At 40.0% G+C, this 22,267-nt stretch overlaps 2 protein-coding genes across 2 annotated transcripts in view; both read left to right on the forward strand.

Moving 5' to 3' along the window:
* Positions 1-7,186: 7,186 nt before the first annotated feature.
* On the forward strand, positions 7,187-9,264 carry LOC306832608 (mid1-interacting protein 1-B-like). Its single transcript, XM_079357423.1, has 2 exons — positions 7,187-7,376; positions 7,574-9,264. Exon 2 carries the CDS (start codon positions 7,918-7,920, stop codon positions 8,431-8,433), a length of 516 nt encoding a protein of 171 aa, XP_079213549.1. The 5' UTR covers positions 7,187-7,376; positions 7,574-7,917; the 3' UTR covers positions 8,434-9,264.
* Positions 9,265-11,564: 2,300 nt separating this feature from the next.
* LOC306832285 (cyclic AMP receptor-like protein A) overlaps positions 11,565-22,267 on the forward strand; it is a 50,866-nt gene continuing 40,163 nt past the window's right edge. The window contains exons 1-6 of the mRNA XM_079356848.1: positions 11,565-11,758; positions 15,573-15,625; positions 17,778-17,832; positions 18,865-18,921; positions 19,024-19,084; positions 22,072-22,159. Of these exons, the coding sequence (XP_079212974.1) occupies positions 11,687-11,758; positions 15,573-15,625; positions 17,778-17,832; positions 18,865-18,921; positions 19,024-19,084; positions 22,072-22,159 (386 nt within the window). The 5' untranslated portion in view covers positions 11,565-11,686. The remainder of the gene's footprint in view (positions 11,759-15,572; positions 15,626-17,777; positions 17,833-18,864; positions 18,922-19,023; positions 19,085-22,071; positions 22,160-22,267) is intronic.

The raw sequence follows: 22,267 nt of genomic DNA on the forward strand, positions 1-22,267 counted from the left end.
TGTTTTGTTTGTTTGGTGGTTATTTTCTTATTTCACTAGAATGAATCAAGTATCAGTCATGTGTTTGCTAAGCCTCTTTAATAGTTGTACTTTTGATCACTTTAACATAGCTTCAGAAGTTTGACCTCAACAAGACTAATACAAAAAGCCTGCATATTAGTAATAGTAATAATATCTTCATTTGTATAGCACTTTTCAAGTTGCAAAAACTTTACATACAGTTAAAAGCCAGTGACTTACAGCTGATAAAAATAGAACAAAACACAAATTTGTTGACTAAAATGGTGAGGTTTTAAAAGTGGCTTCAAAGAAAACAGTGTGTTAGCTTCCCTGATCTCCTCCAGCAGGTCATTAGACAACTTCGGGCCCTGATTCCCTGAACAGAAAACACCTTTGTTGTTCAGGTTAGTCTGAGGAATAGAAGGAGTCTCAGGTTGCATGGGGACTCATAGGAGGTTAGTAGGTCAGCATGTAATCCGGTGCTGACCCTTCTACAAGTTTTAAAGGGCGATCCCTTGTATTTTCAGATCAATTCTAAAATGGAGTGGGAGCCATTTGTTAAGATTGTGTTGTGTGAGACCTCAACACAGTGAGATGCAAAGATCTGAAAGTTTTAATCATCTAACTGTAGAAATAGAGCTGCAATACCAAGCACACCGTCAAGCTCTATTTATCAGTAGCAGAGCAATCAATAGTCTGGCCTTGTATCAAGAAATGAACTTTAAGTGTTGTATGTGAGATGTCAGTTAATAGATTAAATTAATGCAGTCAACGTCTTGTTGGATGATATGGCTCATTTCTGTGCATTCTGTAAGAAAGAAATGACCATGTCCATCCTGAGCGTGTTATTCATCTGTACAGACGATTACAATTTGGCTTCAAAGGAGTGTTCTGGAGAATGATTTTGTGTCTGAAAATTAGTCTAAAAACCTACAAAAAAGTGCTTCAAACACATCGTCAACTAGTCTAGCCTCAGGACCGAAAGCCAACTCCTTCAAGAAAAATCCTGACCTAATTGTCTGATATTATTCAACCAGTCAGATTATGTGGAAAAAGTGTGCTGTTTGGACCAAACATACAACCGCTGACAGAGCAAAACAAACATCTTTAAAAACTGCTTCATAGACTTCTTGACACTATTTCTCTTTCAGGCACACAGTGTCACATTCTCGAGCCATTGAAAACAGCTCTCCAACCCACTTAGGGTCCCCCAACCCACCAGTTGAGAACCACTGCTCTAACTCATCCAAAACATAAAAAAACAATGAATGCTCTGCAATTAAAGAAGGATTTCGAATTTAAGAAATAAGGTCCGAACTGAACTGTACGTATAACTAATAACAGGTGAAATAGCACCAAAAAACCTGAAACTGTTCTCAAATTCCCTGACTGGTGCCATTGCCATTTTAACATTTTTATATCAGTAAGTTGTGTTTTTTTTTTTTTTTTTTTTTTTTTTTACAGTAATTGATTTTCGGGAGATGGAGCTGCTATGACATCACCGAGTCCCGTTCACGTCCACATGGAGGCGCTTGAGTATCACCGGAAAACGGAACACAGAACGGAGAAAAAAAGAAAAAAGAGGTGACTTGGCGTGTGCGGTTGATAAATCAGCACACATGCACGCACGCACGCACACACACGCACGCACACTCTTCCAGACACACAAATACACTCACGCACATAATCCGAGACACATCTTCCGTGTCTCCCGTTCTCCCGTTCTGCTACGAGCAGCATCGGAAACAAGGGCGGAAAGAGAGGCGCTGGCAGTAACTCGGGCTCGCTCCGTCCTCGTTACGCAAATTACCGGCGAAGCGGCGCAGCAGTGGGTCTGTTAATGGAGCGTGCGTGCCCCTGGCTTGCTCCCCCACCCCCCCGAATATACTTAATGGGATATAGGCGAGAGGGAGGCATCCACCGGGAAGCGCTATTACTCACACAGACACACACACACACACACACACACACACACAGAGTGCACTCCTAAGTGCACAGACACGTTCAAGTGAAGCTGGCCTCACTTTTAAGAAGAAGAAGAAGCAGCTTGAAAACCATGAATTATTTTGTACGAAAATACAAAAGAGTTAGAATTAAAGCTTTATTTCTGACTTTTTATTTACCTTTGAAAAAGACTGGATAATTGTCCTGGTTTAATGGCAGAATGGGTGTCCATCCAAACACAAACCAAAAGCTGTAGATGTGTGTCATGAGCGCTGAATGAAACCATAAAAATTGACAAGTGGATAAAACCTCTACAAACCCAAACACCTGAATAGATAAATTGTTTATATAGGCCTCATGTCAAAGGTGCGATGTGTTAAGTTTACTGGTAATAAAATAGTTGCAGTGGTCGCACGAAAGCAGTTTTCTTTCTGACACAAACACATCAAATGTTTAAAGTACAACATTACACGTCCACTAAATATTTACTTTTTCTTTTTCTTTTTTTTTTAAATGTCTATTGGAAATACAGGACAGTGAATAAAGTGTGTATTGGCATGCAGGAAAGAAGCCACAGGTTGGATTTGAACCTGGACCATTCATTTTAGAAGACTTTAGCCTCTGTACTGAGTGCAATAACAACAAGGCTACTACCGTACAGCCATTATTACGTGAAGTGCAGGATCTGACTACCTCTTTTAGTTACTCATTTACTAAAATACAACATGATGTAACAGCAGACTGGTCCCCTTCCTTCTGTTTGTGATCTAAGTTGTTGTTGTTGTTGTTGTTGTTGTTGTTGTTGTTGCTGTTGCTGCTGCTGTTGTACTAATTGCTGTTGCTGCATCGCCTCCAGCTTCCCTGCTGAACTCAGACACCCCTGCCTCACACTTTTCAGTAACATGCAGTAGTGATGACAAGTACTAGAGTTCCCACTCAAGCCGCCTGCTCCCGTAGTTGAGCAGAAGCACTGCACCCCCTCCCTCCTTTCCTCCCTCTCTCCCTCCCTCTCACCCTACCACCTCCTCTTCTCTAACTCTCACTCCTTGAAGCCTTGTGGGATGATGATGACACACGCCGTAATCGCTGGATGCTCAGCTCCTGACATGACACACAATCAAGAAACTCCTTCCCGAACTGATCCTGGTTTCATCGTTGCATTCAGGCGCGGCACGTCCGCTGACAGGTGGAAAAGGCCTCTCACAGGAGAATAGAGGGAGTCAGTGAGGTGGGGCTTTGATTGACAGCCTTGTTGAGGAGACAAAAACCAGGCCCTGCATGGTCATATCTATTCTCCTCTCAGTTGCGGAGAAAATTTGCACTGCTGACCTGCTTTCTTTTACCCTTACTGGATTGTGTTTGTGTTGCTTCCGAGGAAGACTTAAGGATTGAGAGGATGTGGGAAGAGCAGGGGCAGAGGCACACATAAAATCACATAATAACATTAACTTCAATGTGTTTTAATACAACTCCTGGGTAATTGTTCTATGTGTATGCTCTTTTACTTTTACAGCAGAGTAAAAGTATAAATTTTTTGTCACATTTATTTCTCAGAAGTGCCGATTAGGATTGCAGCTCAAACAATACTACAATATAAGTAAGATGACATTTAGCTTTATGAAGTGCAACATAACAATGCTGCTTACAAATGTTAGAAATTCTTGTTTATAAATACCTTATACAACAGTGTTCCACTGAAAGGCATCCCTTCTGCAGCATTTACAGTCCTTTTTATAGTTTATAGATTTTCTCAACATACTTGACATACTTTGACTTCATTGTAAAAATGTACTTTGACCTGTAATGCAACATTTTTTTCACTGTTTACCTTCAGAAGAATTTGCTTCTTCTTAAACTGCTTTTACAAAGATACTTTTATGAAGAACTTCTATGCTGCTTTAATTTATAAATGTTGTACCTTTTACGTCTTTGCATGCTGCTTTTGTGTGGATTTGTTATTTTAAAGTAAACTATTATTATATAATATGACATTATCTCACACTGAAAGGGCTCCCTCACCTGCACAGTAGTGACATAACTTTTGAATCTTTTAGCACTTTTTGTCAATGAATCAACAACGTTTTGATTGCATTACTGGAAAAGAGAGAGACAGACTGACCTGCCAGCATTTAGACGGCTGTGCTCGAACTCTACAGACAGCAGACTCTCTGTTGCGTCAAGCTCAACAGGCCGACCATGTTTGAGATGAAGGGAGGCGGACTCTGTGATTTGCATTCATATTTCTCTAGTTATGTGAGTGTATAGTACACGCAGTGTTAAAGAATGATACAAAGCCTTGGGGTCTGAAAGTGACGCTAGAAGATAAAGAATGTTTGAATGTAGTTCTTTAAGGTATATAGGTACCTTGTGACTGACAGGTAGCTGCTATGGCAAACTAAAAAAAAGACACTAAGTCCAAGAAGTTTCATGTTAATTTTTTGGGTGCAAGCATTTGCTTGGTTTGAAGCCTGTTCATTTCTTAAGCCAAAATTGGATATCCAATAAATGCTGTGTTACCTATAACCAATGCCAGTATTAGCTTATGACTTTGCATTTTCTCACCCCCAACATCCCTTAAGCTCAGAGGTGAGGATACTTATGCCAAAAAGTAGATGCTGACAGCCAACATGCTAATATAAATGTAACTGTATGTATCGATGAATTGTGTTTGGGCCTATTTTATTTCATTTTATTTAGTTTAAGTTTATACATTGTGTTTTGAAAGGAAAACAACTGACCTTGATTCCTCAGTTGATACTGGGGAAGACGGAAGTAGGATTGGAGTGAGAGAAAGAAACTCAACTAGCAGGTTTTGCTGCTATGTTTGCATGCTTCCCATTCTTGCTGAGCAACTACTTTGTTACAGCAATCCATTCACCAACCTTAAGAACAGATTGTGCCCATGCATGGATACTGTGTCTATGTCCCTATATGGACAAACAGTATCAACAGGCCCTCCTTTATGTGCCAACCTATGCCACTCCTTTCCTCCTGGATTTGCCACTTTAATGTTTAGGAAGTGTGTCTCATTCAGACGTGTTTTGATTAAACATAGACAGGTGATTTTCCTTTTTGTTTTTGGTCAACACAGTGGCAAACATGTTTGTCAGTCTTACCAGAAATGTTTACTGAAGCTCAGATTTCAGACTAAGTTCTTGCAACAGTGCACGTACTGTACTGTATCAAGTTCTAATTCTGGGCTATTTTTGTAGCATGGTGTTTGTTAGGGAGTCCCCCTGTTTCCCAGCACTCATAGCTCGAAGAGTGGAAGGGGTATATGAGCTGGGCACCATCACCAATGGACCCTGGCTGGTGCAACAGATTGGTTTAAAGTGTAATCTGGAAAATGTGACTGGAACCAACTAAAGTGACTCTGAAAAAAATAAGCATTGAACAGTGAACTTGTACTTTTTTTGGTACTTTTTCCGCCATTATGTGACTGAAACATCTTGGGTATTAGTTTAAGTTTCTCTTATTGATGTAAATATATCAGTGAATCTCAAATTGATAGTGTAACAAAAAGACATTAGTGAGGGTAACCAATGAGTAGAGTGTATAATTCCTCAACTGCTACAGTACAGTTTTGAGACATTTGTACTTCACTTGAGTCACATTTCAGAAGTCATTTCCTGCCTTTCATTTCACTGTTCGGCAGCTGCTTGACTTAAATACATTTCAGAGGCAGATTGTACAAAGAGACATATGCTAAATAACTCTGAAGCAAAGTCAATTTTCTTATCAAGGCAATATACCAAAATTGGCCCAAAGAGCTTTGCAAGCTGTAAAAGCAAACAACACCTTCTGTACTGCTAAGAAAAATCTTCCTCCACTTATAGATTAAACAAGGATTACATTAGGAGAAACCCCAGGAGAAGCAAATCAGGAAGAGGCCCCTCTTTCAGGACAGACTTACAGGGCATCCTACAGTACACCAAATAGACAAACATTTTGACTTTTTTTTTTTTTTTTTAAATTTTACTCTATATTTCTAGCTTTGAACGCACAGCATGTGACACAGAAATACAGATGAAATAAGTTAACTTTTAATTTGGAAAAACAGTTTGACTTACAGAAATGGTAAAGATTAAATACTGGAAATGAAAGAATACCCCACTTGTCATAAACGGTAAATGGGAGCAAAGAGAGAGACAGAGAGAGAGAGAGAGAGAGAGAGAGAGAGAGATCGCTGTCTAAATTACAGATTGGAAACAAGACGCTGTCGACGTATTTGTACAATATATAAAGTGTGCAAGAGTTTGCCTGCATTTTCAGATAATTAAAATCATTAATTATAAAATATTACATGCTTAGGACTTCTTTTTTGGGTACCTTGGTATCACAACATATTGTAAGATTTTTCTTCTTGCACAAGTGTTGCAAATTACCACCCGTTATAAACACTATGATACTTGCATTGGATTGCTGTTTTTAGTTTGTCTATATATATTGTATTTGTCCCAATCAAATAAACCATATTGGATAATGGTTAATGTGTGGATAGATGGATTGATTTTGAGACTTAGATGCAAAATCTATATTTTCAAAATATTTGCATCTAAATGGCAATAATCCTGATAAAATAAAGGTTAAATAAAATATATATATATATATATATATATATATATATATATATATATATATATATATTTTTTTTTTTTTATTTTTTTTTACATAAATGTTAAAATACTCAGTCCAATTAAAGTTTTGCATGGTAATCATCGTATAATCATCTTAATGGTGAGTAAACATATAGAACTTATCAAAATAAGTTTCCAGAGACACTTGCAGGAAAAATGGTCCCTGATTCATTTACAGTAAAGCTGCTGTTCAGGTGAACGGGGTCTAGTCAAGTGGATCTCAACCTGTGTCAGGGCTTCTCGGAAGTCAAATCTGAAAGGCCCTGAGGTGTTAAATGAAGGAAAAATCCCTCTTTAAACAATGTATAATTTTTACATTGTCCAGGACTGGCCTGGACAGCAACATACAAATCCAACCAAAAAAAAAGACAACAGAGCAATAACAGGCAGAAATTTAAACCAGACAACACGTGGTACTCAGAGTTCTTCAATCACTTCACTGTCAATCTGTGTGGACTAAATCAGAAACTGTCAGACGCTTGGGCTCCCGACCACATGTTGATGACATTTTCTGTATTACGGAGCCTCTTACTGGTCAAACACCGGCTTGTCCCGCCTTAGAAGAACGATAAGAGGCACGTGATTGGCTCCTCTGGGAGCCGGCGCCGTGGTCTGATATCTGTGTCAATGAATATTCATGACAGCAGCCTGCTCGGTCAGGCTGGCCTCACCCTTCTGCTGCTTGTGTCGGCGGCTGGTTAATCGGAAGGGAATGTGAGATATGAGGTGATGTAATAACTGCGAATCTTTCACCGGAAGAGAAAAATCAAAGCTTAGAGGACAACACGTTCATTGGTGAGGAAAGTTTGAAAGAAGTGAACAATGAGTGAACTTGCTGCAGCTGTTCGAAATTACACGTAAAGAGAAAAAAAAAGAGCTATATATTTTGTTATCTTTCAAGTTGGATGCAGGCCAATACTAACTGTCAAATTGAAACCACTCCTCTTTTTGAAAATGTGCTAACATCGTTCCTCCCTTGGGTGCTATTTCAGGTTATTTGGATCGGGTTTCAGCAGCAGTCGAGGAACTTGATAAACAGGTTCTGGCACCGCCTTACATCTGTAGCCTATATAAGCCGAACCCCAGTCTTCCCACAATACAAGAAACTCCAAGAACCGTGCACATACTCCTCAGAGAGGGGAACTCCATCATCATCGCAACTCGCCTGATTCACAGGACAGCCAATCCTCGCTGCAGCATTACAGACAAGCAGCTGCTTCCTTAATCCGATCAGCCCAGAATTAAAGCAGGGGCACTCACAGAGGAGACTCAAACAAGACGAGAAACTCGGATTTTCGCTTTCATTTCGCAAAGGAAAGAACAAGCAATCGCCAAAATGATGATGCAGCTGACAGAATCCCCCACCCAGAAAAACTCCCTCTTCAACGCCATGAACCGCTTCCTCGGGGCCGTGAACAACATGGACCAGACCATCATGTTGCCCAGCATGCTGCGGGACGTCCCGCTGGAGGACCGTGATCTGAGCCACCTGAAAACAGAGGAAGAAGAGGGGGACATGTACAGCTACTACCAGCTGCTCAAGTCCATCCGCCGGGACATCGAGTGGGGGGTCAGGTGCGCTGCTGCGGACGAGAGGCGCACAGAGGGCATGAAGATCACCCGCATGAACTCCTCCGCTTCTACCTCCTCTTACTCATCATTATCCTCCTCCTCATCATCTTCATCGGAGTCATCATCGGAGTCATCCGAGGAGGAAGACGAGAACCTGGAGAAGCAGTTCCAGTTCCACCTGACAGGGCTGCAAGGAGTGCTGTCTAAGCTCACAGTGCAGGCAAACTCCCTCACCAAGCGCTACAAGGAGGAGATTGGAATCGGAGGATGGGGCCAGTAAAACCAAAGAAACTTTTTTTTTTTTAAATGCCTCTGGCTGAATGGTTTTCTCTAAAAGGGCCTTCTTTTTGCTGCTGCTGTCACTACTGATGAAATATAAGGACATACATTTGAATGGTAGAGAAATAAGGCAGCTAATTTCTCTCTTTTGGCCTACATGGTGTTGGTCTGCTCTGTGGTATTGACTGTAGATGTGTTGATCTTTAAGCAAGCATTCATGTACTAACATCAACCTTATATTTTTGCACTCCAAAGTGTTGTACATGTCATGCATTCTGCTCCTGTGATACACATATGATACATATTTATACCTTTATTTAATGTAATTTATTACCTTATTTTTGCTGTATGTCTGAGAGTCAAATGTTATTTCAAAGTTAAGAGAAAAAGAAGAGGACTGCGTGAACTACGGGACCACTTGTCTGAACCGCCCCTCTGAAAGGGAATACTGACAGAAGATTCAGCTTCCAGCCTGTGCTGCTGTTGATGTCAGTGTGTTCAGATCTATGAATCTTTGTGTGATTTGTCCTGCTTCTATAATGTATTGTGTGTATGTCTATAAAATGTGCTGGCATGGAAGGAGGCAGATGCTTACTGCAGTCGCCTGTGATCTCCTGATGTCCTACATGGTCAATGAACCAGAATCATCTGCATAGAGAATAATGAGGGATTCAACAAGATGCTTCTGTTGCTGTTATTGTCATTTATATGCTATTCTCATTGTATTATGGCGATGCCCAACTGTCAAAACAAGCATATTCTTTTGTATGCACCTTCTGCAACATTTTTATACTGATACTTTGTTTCAAAATAAACTTTTTTTATGAACTGACTTTACTTGTTATGTGTTATTATTTTCACGGATCCAGTGATAAAGTAGAGTTAGTGCCAAAATTTTGCGACATGATTTTGGCCTCTTCAGATCACCAAGGAAGTCTATGTTTCAGCTTATTTCTGTACCACATGGTGACTGTACAGGGAATACAAACTTCATCAAAACATCCTTTGTGTTACACACCCTCTTACAGGCGCTGATGGTCGAGCTGTTGTATGTTATGCCCCATGTTCAGAGGCTATAGTCCTCCAATCAGGGCGGATCAGGTTCAAGACTGAACTGTGGTTCCTTTTCTGCATCTCTTCCCTACTGTCTCCAATTTCCTGCTCTATCCATTGTCCTATCAAATAAAAGCTGAAAGCTCAAATGATCCTTTTTGCTTTGTGTGATGATATTAAATAGCTCACGCTAAATATCACATTTTTCGTTCCAGCAATCAACCTTTTTTTGTTACATTGTGTTTTAACTTAAAGAATGCCCAGGACTGTTTCTGACACCTCATAAAGTGAAGCAGTTTTTTATGGACATCTTCCCTTGTATAATGCATAATTTGCATAACTTCCCTTAGCAACCAGCTATGATGATTGTGTTACAAGAGGGTGTATACAAATGTCAATGTAGGTGGAGGAATGTCGCCTGTCAGTTAAGACAAGTTGACAACACCTTGAACCATCTGAACTTTCAACTGAATTGTCTGAAGAATGGGGTGTGTTATTGATATAATGAAAGGCTGTTATAAATGATCCATTTTTTGTTTCTATTTCCCACAATCTATTTATACCATTATATCAAAGTTTGTGTGTCATAGAATAAATAAACAGCTTATTTGGAAGTAGTGTTCTTTGTCATCAATTTCCCAAAGTAAACATACAGTGCATAATTTACAGTTTAAAGTCTGCGACAGAATCAATTGAACTTGCTTTTTTGTTGTCAGTGTTTAAAAAAAAGAAGAAGATATGTTTGTTTGTGTGTACTTGCATAGGTTTCGTTTGCTGTGATCCCACCAGAAGGGACACAACAGACTTCCCTCATTGTTGCAGTGACAGCAACCTTAAAAGGCCACAGAAAGAAATAGGTGCAGCCAGTGTTTAAGTGTCGTTACAGGTTAGAAGGATGCAACACACCTTCTTTCCACTTTCAGTCTCACAATAGTGAAGCAAAAAAAGTCAGTGTAATAGAACAAGCCATATGGACAAAAACATTTGAATGTATTGTTGGTGAAGCCTAACATACATAATATTTGAGTTATAGTTTGTATTACATTTTCTTATGTGAGATTTCTTCAGGTGTTTTTTTCTGGGTCTAAAACAGGGTTTTAGATTCTAACACTTTTCTGGCAATAACATATTAAAAATGTCCTTGAACTTCTCAAGAATACATTAAACTTCCTGCGTCTCTAAAGACAAATAGAAAAAAATAAAAATACACTCCCTGACTGACCTTGTTTGAATGTGGCTTACAAATGGACAACTACTTCTTAAAAAGTTTAATGAGAATTTTTAAAATATTCTTTCACTTCTCTGATTACGATAGTTTCAGGAAATGTTTACATTGACAGCTGTCAAAACAAAACAAGCATAAAGGTGATATACTGTACCTGGCTGCGTTTAAGTGTAGAGGAGTTTTTGGTTTTGATTCTGAAAACATCCTTGAGGATAATCTGATATTTAAATACAGGGTGAATGTCAAAGGCTATCACTAACACGCTTTTACTACCTCACGCATGTATGTAAGTGTTAATCCTAACACTGCTGGTGTTGGCCACCATGACACAAGTGCATTCCTCTGGCTGTTAATGAGGCCTTCTGTTAATCAAATGATGAAACTCAGTATGTTGTAAACACAGGAATAGCCTCATTATTTTTGACCAGCTCTACATGGAAGTTCTGACAAAATAAAAAGGGACAATCAGATTAACTATTGTGTTTTATTATTGTAGCTGCTGAACATGGAGCTGACTTGAACCACTTTACTGAGGCTACGTTTGTGTAAAGTTTAAATATTAAAGTGGCTCAAATGTAAAGGACATCAAATTTTTTTCTGTGTGCATGGATAAATAAAACACAATACGTATATATAATTTAACTAGTGAAATACAACTGTTAGATTATCATTAAACGTTCAACACCAGGTTGACAGAAAAGAGCAAAGTAGTCTAGTAAAACAATTAAATTCATCAAGCTTCACACTACAAATAAACTGTTATTTAACACTTTTGTATTGTTTATTTCTTTAATTAGAAGACGACAAAATCGCAACTAAATCTCTTAACCAACACAAGTCTGACCAAATGTTCGAAGTTTGGCGACCGCACCTTTTTGGTCCCTCTGTCCTACCCGTAGAATCAGGAAGCGAAGAAAGGTTGTAAGCTGAAAAAATAAAACAACAACAGTAACGTTTGAGCAGAATATAATCAAAAATGGAACAACAGCCAATGAGCAACGATTCACGCTGCATATTTTTTAATACACACTCAGAAGACTATCGATGTGTAAGTAGCCAACGCAACTTTAAACTCATGGCGAGCTGTTTAGCTAATTAACTAGCTGGTAAGCTAGCCTCAGAACTCTGTCAGCTTCACTTATACGTATTTTCTCGTGTTTGTTTAATGTTTATTTTACCTGATAAAGTTGATACATGGATGTTTAACACACGGAGGGTCCTCCAGTGATAAACTTTGAAGGTAAAACTGAGCTGTTTGTCATCTAAAGCTAGCAACATAGGGTTGGCTCGTTGCCTAGTAACGAGAATGTTTAATCACGGTCTACAAAAACACATTTTACTTTATTTTAAAACAAACTTCACTGACTTAATGTAGAGCTACTTTGCTCGTGTGCATGACAGAGCTCAGACACTCGTTTTAACGAACAGACGTTATACTTTTACACCTAATAAGACTCCTTAGACTCACGTTGATGAACGTGTATACATCAGATGAGTTTAGTTTTAGTTTGTTAAGCACACATTCAAAAAATAAAATAACCCCTTTTTAATAATTTCACAAGGCCCACTCATTGAGACATGATTCAACATCACACTGGTGGTTCAGTGTCATGTTCAAACAGAAGTCCCAGACACTTTAAAAGGCTCTGCATGTATTCAGAAAAGATATTATCATTATCAGGGTCGTGTCACATCGACCCACCGAGACTAATCTGTATGACATCAAGGAGCCTGGAGTGAACAACAAGTCTTCCAAAACATCCATGCAGATATCAGGAGGCGCTTTTGACTCCCTCTAAGCTGTCTTTGGTGTTGAGACAAAGCTGAACTGTATCAGGTCTGACTGACATCAGCAACCCTGAATTAACATTACAAACTAGTTACAGAAATCACATCACAACTTTCTTGCTACTTTTTGGTCAGCCATTGCTACTCAAACTTCACAAAACAGTGTTTCGCTCCTCAATGTTGACCAACTTCTCCGTTATTTAGTTGTGAATAACCTTAATCACTTACACCTTATTTAGACATGATAAAAGCGTTATTTGATTGTGAATAAAGACTGGGAAATGTGAGGTATGTGTATGTACACAGTTGCAGTCTTGAGTTTAAGCAAGCACATTTGACTTATATCTTTACATAGGTATCATAAATCATATCTATATATTTATGTATGCAGCTGTAGGTGCTTATAAGATCTCACTAATAAAAGCAGTGCTGATTATTATGCAGCTATATAACTGCATTTGTTATAGATTTAACTGTCCAGGAGTGTACGAGTCATTTTCTTTCTGTCTTATACAACCTCTGAGAATTTGTCTAATGTTTGCATGTAATAAAACACAAAAATAGACTGCTCTTTTTTTTTTCTCCAAGATTTATTTTGTGGCGTTTTGTGCCTTTTGTATATTACTGCTTTGATTTCTTCCTCGCTGAAGCCCTTTTGTTCAGCCTCAGACCTCTGAAACTATCGAAGAACGCCTGGTGTTTCACCTGCTGAACTCGCCATACGCCTCCATTCATCAGTTCACGACTTTAGCTCCCTGCAGCTGTTTCCTATGAAGTTTGAATGCGTTCATTTTGAGTTTCTCTGCACGACAGTTTAATGCAATAAATTAAAACAACACCAGCCTTGTACTGAAAACCACCAAGGAGGTTAATCAACGCCTCTCTGGCTAAGTGTCAAGCACAAAAAAAGCGCATCATTAGATTCATAGATGTTCTCAGAGTTTACAGATGGTTTGGTTTTGAACCCGCACTGTGATGATTGTGTAGAAGATGATGCTTCACCTGTTCAAAGGTTGTCGTATCTCTCGACTAACCTAGTTAGGATATCAGTTAGATCAGCTATGGCTTTTCAATTTATCAAGAATGACATCTGAGCACGTGTTTAAGGCTCTAAACATGTTATTGTGAGTTCGCCTCTTTTGCATGCCAGTGAGCGTTTGACCTTTTGTCTTTACTGAAGTCAGTGCAAGAATGCTGCAGTCATGCTGTTTTGCTTAAAGCCCTCATAGCCTCTCATTCACTGACAACCGATCACTCATATTGCAAGTTATCGATCATTGTCCTGCTCAATGTCTGACTGACCCAGATAAAGATGGCCCGCATTTACCTTCACAGCAACACCACTTCGAGCTCAGTCTTTCAAATAAGTATATTAGCGTACAAGGAGAGTGGCATCAAAGAATCCTTTCCCCCCACACAGAAGTTAGTGCGTCTAGACCCTGTGTGCTGCTACATTTTAGGTCGTCTTTCTCGTCATCAACTTTAAAAAGTTTCACTGAGTTGAAAATGATTCAACGAGCTCCTGTGCTCCAAAGAGAAAACGTAACCTGGACTGTCCAGGATGATTACATCATAGGTGGAGTGAATAAATTGGTTGTTACTATTTTACAATTTAGAATTTTCACCTTAGAAGTTTTTGCAGAGAAAGAGCGAGTCTAAATGTATTATGCTTTTTAGAAAGCGTGAAATCAGTTGGATCACTTCAAGATGAAACTATGATATAGTAATGTTTCATTGAATTGATGTTTCAAGAAAAAAACATTCCCAGCTTCTCATCTGTGAGGCTTTTCATTTCTCCTTGTTCGTCTAGCATGTATAAACGAGATCATGAAGAAATATGTGGAAGAATCGTTAGTTGAACCCTTGTACTTCTCTCATTCATTTTCCAGTCTTTGTAAACCTTATGTCATCCTTACTTTGAGTTTATCGATCATCCATTTCAGTTGGTTGGAAATGTGAGGGTCGTCAGTTCAGAACACCGTAACGTGCGTGTGGCTTGAAGATTATGAGTAGAGAAATGCGTTCCAAAATGTAGTGCAATTAACTTTTCGGAAAGCAAGATCACTCATCAAATATTTATGGAACAATTTGTAATTATAGCCCATTAAACACTCCTGCAGTTTCACGTTGGAGGTCATCATTCAAATTTCAAATGAAACGGTCAATAAACCGGAGAGAGGAAATATCAGAGTTTACCTCTTCGAGTAAATCAGATCTTTTCAGTACATTCAGTGTCAGGATATCACACAATCTTACACCACTGCTCTGACACTGTCCACTACCACATTTTTTCATTATTTTCATCTTAACTAGGTGTAACCGTTTTTCTATGTAGGCCAGCAGTGTTTTTCTCAGAGGTGTGTACCAGACTGATGAAATGGAGTCCTTTGTTGTGAACGCTTCAAGGAAAGAGGCGTATGACTCTGTGTGGCAGATGTCACAGCAATGGTGTTACACTGCTCATACTATGTACTGCATGTGAGCCCACTCTTCGTGCCTCCTCAAGCTCACAGAACTGACTCATACTTTTTTCTCATTCTTTACATGCCTCGGCATCTCTTCCGTTCATAACTTGTTTTCTCTGAGCAGCTGTCACTTCAGCTTCTTCTCCGATGTTGCTTTGCACAAAGTATGTAGCATGTCAGGTTTTTAACCCTGTTAACACATCAGCCTCTCTTTATTGCACTTCACTCAGCTGTCAGAGGTTTATATAGCTCTGTAAACGGGTTGAAAGATACCCAGCGGGGACATTCATCCACCCTGACGACGTCTGATGTACCTGAACTTTACATGTTATTTTTTTTTATGCAGATCTCTTTTATTTTAGTCTCGCATGCTTCACTTGTGCTCATGCTCGCACGTTTACACAAACACACAAAGTACATGCTCTAACAAACATCTGTCTTGTCCATCCTGCTATTTCTAAGCTTATGATTAAAATAACTGCAGCCCAGTGCGGTGTTTTTACTGCCCTACAACTGTTTGCACAATGCTTCCGATTTGTTTTAGTAATGCACATGTCAAATCTTTTGGATGTGAGCCTTGTACTAATAAAAGATTTTTTTCATTCACAGGTGCTGATTTTGACAGTAAAACGAGCCACAGGAACCTTCTCCTTAGTAGGATGGTAAATATCCTCTCAAATCAAGTTTTTTTTTTTCTCCAAGTGTAACTTTGACCAGTTGACTTCATCCACATCACACTGTGTAACCGTTCACAGCCACAGATGGATAATTGACTAAGTGCTATCTTTCCTCCACATGCAGCTGTGTGTTGTCGGCTGTCAAAGCATCTGTAAAGAGGACTTTGATGCTGCTGCATTCTGGGACGTGTGTGATAGGAGTTATTAAAGTTTTCTTGTAAAGTGTTGTTTTGGTCCTGGTTGCTCCCTGTTTTTTGTTGTAGCTTGTTTTATAGTAGTTACTTGGAAATGTTTTTAAGGACAGGAAACTCGACTTGTTTGCTTGATGCAAACAACACACGTCAGCAAGTCAAGTTCAAGGTCAACATAACTTTTTGTTTTCGACTGTGAACCTGCACAGATAACTTCTGTTTGTTTACAAGGGAAGTCCACGAGACATCAGAATCAGAAATACTTTATTCATCCCAGGGGGAAATTCTTCGCTATCGCCAATATCAGCAAAAAGCTTATAATAAGAATCTGTTTCTTTTCAGGCTCCGTTTGTGTTGTGTTTATTTTATGTTCACGTTCTGCATGTCAGACATTCGAAGGCAGGGCTGCTCATTTTATCACATCATCTGTGAGAGACAGAATTAACATGTGACTTTGTAGCTTCAAGTTTGTTTCAGTTCTTGTCTCTTTGAAGTCTTTTATATTACAAGAAAAAGATGTTATCTTTGATTTGGAAACTTTGTTGCTTCTCCTTGAATAGATCTGTCTTTTGATAAAATGGCGCCATTTTGCCTCCACTCAGCATCTCTAAACGGCCACGTGATGGCAGGGCTAACGGGGACAAGGTTCACATGAATGGAACATATTTGAGCCTCTTAGCGAAACAGAAAAAATGCTGCACCGTCCCGTCCTCTATGAAGACAGAGCCGAAAACAACAACCCCAGACAATGTTTAAATTCCCTCTTTTTTTTTTAGAAAGGCATTACTGACCGATATATTAAGTTAAGATTTAATATCTGCTATATTAATGTTTAACATTGTTGCACATTATGACTTTAAAAACAGTCTTTACACCCTATCTGCATTCCATAAATCATGTGCTCTAAATCAGGACCCCCCCCCCCCCCCCCCCAAAAAAAAAAACCAAACTAAAAAAAACCAATCAAAAAACAATCTTCTCTAACTGTTCTAATCCTGTAAAAACTCCGACCAATCAAATGCCTCCCTGGTTCCCTTGTGCACCAGCCAGGCACTCAAAGCACTACACCGACGCTGCAGGTGCTGCATGACTTGCAGATGGTGGCAGAGAAAGCTCATCTTGAATGGGCTCTTAGGAATTGGACTCATAATATCATTTACTGATTGGTGAGTTCACAGATAAGCAGGAACTAGTCGGAGCAGAATTTTATAAATATACAACCTGTTCACTTCGAGGTGAAAACATAACAGCTGCACATGGAGTACAGTCATGTACAAGAATGCCTCGTTTTCAGTTCAAATGGAGCGTAATGGGAAATAACAATGCATCAATGCCAAACATCATGTGTCTTTCACAGACGTCAGCAGCCGATGCGCATCTGTCCTCGAATCAATTTAATGCTTGGAAGCTCCTATCCCTGACTAGTTATTCAGAGAATTTTTTTTTCTTGGGATGTAAAGGTCACCTGTTGGAAAAAGTCAAGCACAAATTTTACAAGACATGTCGCAGCGACATTTCAAGGGGAGAGTCTACAATCAGCTATTTTAAGACATCAGAGAACATGCTTATTTAATCAAAAGAGAGACAAAGAATCCTAAAGAAGTGATGAAAGACACAATAGAATCTGCCATCTTTTAAGGTGTTATATTAAACATCAGAATCAGGCCTGATGTTCACAGTGCATCTAATGCTTTACATTATCAAGCTTCTCTAAACACTGATCAGTCACCTTCATAAGAACAAGGCTTCAAAAAAAAAAAAGAATCTTACATTGTGCCCCATTGGAAGGGAAAAGTTTAAGCTTGGAATCAAGGTTTTCAATATGCATTTTGAATGGTGAGGCCTGACAACACTTCATGTTTTGCGTCGTAAGAGCCAGACGTTAAAGTGTTCTCCCAGTTTAGCCGAAAAATGTCTCACAGTTGTCTCTTTCTCTCTCTCTGCAGCCTTTTCATGCTGTTTGTGATCTGGCTGCTTCGCAGGTATCACTCTCTGGCTCAGGTACATTTGCATTACGATATAAAGCATTTTTTTGACTCCTAATCTTCTCTTCTTTTTTTTTTTTTTTTTTTTTTCACATTTCAGTTTGGTTCATTGCCACAGGAAATATGTTCAATTAGCCATGGCAAATCTTGCTGTAATTGAACCCAATTAAAATGTACAGATTAGTCAGTTGTGGAGTTAATTGACTCAAGTCGTTTTGTGATAATGACTGGCGCCTTGTGCTTTTCCCCCCTCTTCAAATGAACACGTGTGTGCTAGGCTTCAACTCTGACGATACACCGAATATGTTGCAAAAAAAATTTTTTGGGGGGGGGAACGGAAGTATTTAAACTGTCTAAAGCACATCAGTGATTTAGTGCAGCCAGGGTTGTGTTTTTCAAGCCAGTCTAGCATGCTTGTCAGGTTTAGCAGCACTCCAAGTTATCACCTTCTAATCTGAAGTAAACGACGGCTTAACATTGGAGCTCTGTCGGATGTCATTACCACTGGACCAGGTCGCGTCTCACCTCAACCTGCTCATCTTCCTCCTCCTCCTCCTCCTCCTCCTTCCTTCGTCGGTGCTCCTCTCATACAACATAAATCCTCTGCCGACCTCCACTCCTTAAGAGAGGTCACCATGAGTCAATAGTCTTTCGTGTACTGCAGTAGCTGAACACAAATTGGTAAAAGGCTGTGTTTTTGTGTTCCCAGCAGAAGCAACTGTAACTATCGAAAGGCTTAAAGCTGGCGTCCCTCCAAACTACCTTCTTTACATTCTATAGCACACAGGCTATTGATTTGTTTCATAAAAAAATATATAACATCTTCAGTTTGTATCAGGGGAATTAAGAAGACCCCCTCCTTTGCTGTGATATTAGCACAGACTTGTCACCAGGGATGTCTTATGCCAAGCTGTCAGATACATCAGTGATCCTTTGATGCATAGTTTCCTCTTCTCTCTAAGTGAATATTAACACACAGGGACTTTTTAAAAGGACATTTTGTCAGGGAATCCCTTTTCATGTTGTCCTCTCCTTTTTCTCTGCACAGAAAATGATTCTCAGCCTGACTGTGGCAGCCTTCTTCGACAGCACAGCATATGTCATGGTGAGTTACTCTCATCTGTGTCATTAAACTCGCACTTGGTGGATTTTTCTTTTTGGCTTAAGTTGTAAAAAAAAACCTTTTCTGCTCTTCTTTTCCTGTTAGGGGGAGTCACATCCAGAGGGATCGCTTTGTGACTTCCAGGCCTGGTGGCTAACGTACTTTGGTAAGACAGATCCAAGTTTTTTTAATTAGTCCTGTGCACACTTTAAACAGGAGGTCAGTAAGCCAGCAAAAAGAAAGAGCACTTTTCTAAACAATGCTGTGTTGTTGGCTTTTGGCTGGAGAACAAACCGACAGTAAATAAAAGGAAATAAACAAGGAAATAAAGGTGCACTCACACGAAGCAATCTGGCAAAAAGCACCGTGCGGGCCGCCCTCAAAGACAGTTAAAAGCTCAAAGCAGCTTCTCTCACTCCAGGCTTCGGTGAAGTGTCTTCTGTAGGTGACAGGTGCTGGGAAGAGAACATATGTTTTTGATACAGTCATGTCCTTACAGATTCAGTGAGTTCAATAAACTAACTAATACAGAGCTTGTCATGATACATAACATATATAATACAGATTGGACGAAATTCAGACGAAGAAAAAATTGCGATTTATTATGGTGTGTGTGAGCCCATGTGTTTATGTGAATGTTTTTTAATTCATGTAACAGAAGAGAAATGTAAGAAAGCAACTTAAACATAGGATACATTGATTAATAATATCAAAAAGGGGATTATAAAAATACATTAAATGACAACAAAAACTCATAGAGTATATATTGTTTTTGTTTTATTGTATTAAATATGTCTACTGTAAACGTGGACACCTAGTGTTTAAAATTTGGACTGCAGCCCCATTTCAAAACATTGTAGAGAGTTGTCTCCCCCTCACGCCGTCCTCCCTGGAGTCCATGTGCCCACAGCATGACGCGGAAGCTTCAGTGTTTAGCCAGCTCTGCATCTGACTTGAAACTTTCTCTGCGCTCTAACCTCTCTCCATTTTTTAAAAGGCATGTCCTGTATTTGTCCGAGTTTTAACACGTTTCTGGTCGTGGCGCTTATTAGGAAAAAAACAGGCTTTTTAGGTCGGGTAGAATCAGTTAAATCTGAACCAGTTTGCATGCCCGCCTCCATTACTGTAACTCCTCTTGGTTGGCTGTTTGCCTGGGGTGAGTCATGTGGTTGGATATGCACCTGTCGTAAACTGGATTTCTGGCTTTTTATGTAATCATATTGGTTAGTGTTTCAGCTGTAAACAAGTGATATAATGTAGTTGTTACCACATTTCTTTTCTTTAGAAAGACTGCCAGATCTCATCCAGGAGCCTTCAGCCTCCTCTTATTGGTGAAAAGTCCAGCTTTTGTAAAAACTTTGTCATCATAGCTTATTATAAATAACTTATCTAGTTATCTGCTGTTTGATGCATTTAACAGTTATTTATGGTTATTGTCTTTCATTCCATTGCTATAGTTTCAATGCAGTGATTGTTTTTTATGTGTAGGAAAGCATTTCCTCCTATCTTTTATTACTCCAATTTTGCCAGCTCAGCGTACGGTGCATCCCATCTAAAGTCCTTCGAAAGAATGGGGAGGATATTTACTATCATTTGAATATAAACCCAGCGCTGACTGGTTAAATTTTCCAAGTGTAAGGAGCAGTCACACACCTATACCAAGAGTACCACGCCTGTGACAGTGGTGAAGTACTTGTGAGTCGAGCACCCTGCTTTGTACTTATTGGCTTGTTGCAGCAATTCATTAAAGCCGCCTTCAAAGCAGATGCCTCTATGTTTCGTCACTGTCCCCTTGATAAGGGAAGGATTTTCATCCAATGACAGCTCAGCCTCTAATTTGATTTGACATGTGTCATGTTGTAGAGATTCTCAATTTGTGGGATTGTTTTCACTGTTTTATTTTGTATTTCTTGCCTTTTTTGCACTCCTGTAAGCCTTGATTAACACACAATTCGAAGTAAGGACTGTCTGCTGATACAACACTTCACCACACTTCTTTTTTTTATTGCTCTTGCCCACACACACACACACACACACACACACACACACACACACACACACACACACACACACACACACACACACACACACACACAGACAGACAGTTACAGGGGTAATGGGCAGTGAGTTAGAGCAGCGAGGTCTGTGCCTGTCACCTCCGTTAATCACAGGAATCCTCACTCGGAGAACAAACGGCCGTACATAAACACCGGCTGAGCGGGCACTTTGTTCTGTTGCCGAGCGTCAGGTCTGGCGGGAGCTCTGTGCGGCACAGCTCTAGTTCAAACTGGAACCTATAAAATTTTATGAAATGTGTTGGAATCGGAGGAAGACGGTAGCAGTGGGCAGCGTCTGGACAGGTGGTGGCGACAGCTGAGCGGCGTTGTGTTGTCGAGTTAAAGCTTCAGCTGCTGTCAGGTTATGTAAGAGACGTGTCTGCCATCACAATGACAGTGGTTTATTGTGATTAAGGTTGAGACAGCCAGCCTCTTGTCTTTCTTAGTCACTGCAGTCGACTTGTTCCCTGGGTGTAGAAAAAGAGTTGCGTTTGTGCATGTTAGCAGGCGCGCACGGGGTGGGGGGGGGGGTGAAACTGAGTAAGCTGAGTATGCAGCTCAGAGAATCCATCATTGTGATGACCGGTCCTGCCTGTCCTGTCAACAGATACACACAAAGGAAAATGGCTGAATATGAGGGCGCTGAAAGGGATGAGAGCTTTCTAGAATCACCTCCTTGTCTTTTTCCAAATTCATTTAATATCCCCCCCCCCCCTCCCTCTGCTGTGCTGACTTTCCCTTCCCCCGCTTCTGTTTTTCTTCTCACTTTCTTCGCTCTCGCTCTAGTCCACTCCGTTTGGCCCCCCTCCCCGCCCTCTCTCGTGCCCCCTACGTTATCTCCCTCCGCTTTTCCACAGTTCATCATTATCTCTCTCCGAGCTCCCCCCTCTCATCCATCACCCTAAGCCACAGGTTTCCCGCATATTACTGCCGAATATGCCTTCATTTATCAAAAAGTGGAACACACACACACACAGACACACTTTGTGTCTTTTTATAGTGCGAGGTTAGGACACACAATTGCAGGTGCGTTCTGTGTGGCAGGGGAGCTGTTTTGTAATTTGACCTTGTTGTTTTTCTCTGCGTCTCTCTGCAGACTGGAGTGCCTTGGCCTGGGTTTGCCTCATCACTCTGAACCTTTACCTCAACCTGGTCCGAGAAGTAAGCACCAACAGATATCAGATGTGAGTAAGAGGTCTGGAATTACTTTTAAAAAAAAAATTTAAAAAAAAGGAAAGAAGCTATTTTCACAATTGATTAGTCTATCCCCTGATGATTTTTGCGCACGTTCC

This window comes from Symphodus melops (genome assembly GCF_947650265.1).
Source record: "Symphodus melops genome assembly, chromosome: 12".
Taxonomy (NCBI): domain Eukaryota; kingdom Metazoa; phylum Chordata; class Actinopteri; order Labriformes; family Labridae; genus Symphodus; species Symphodus melops.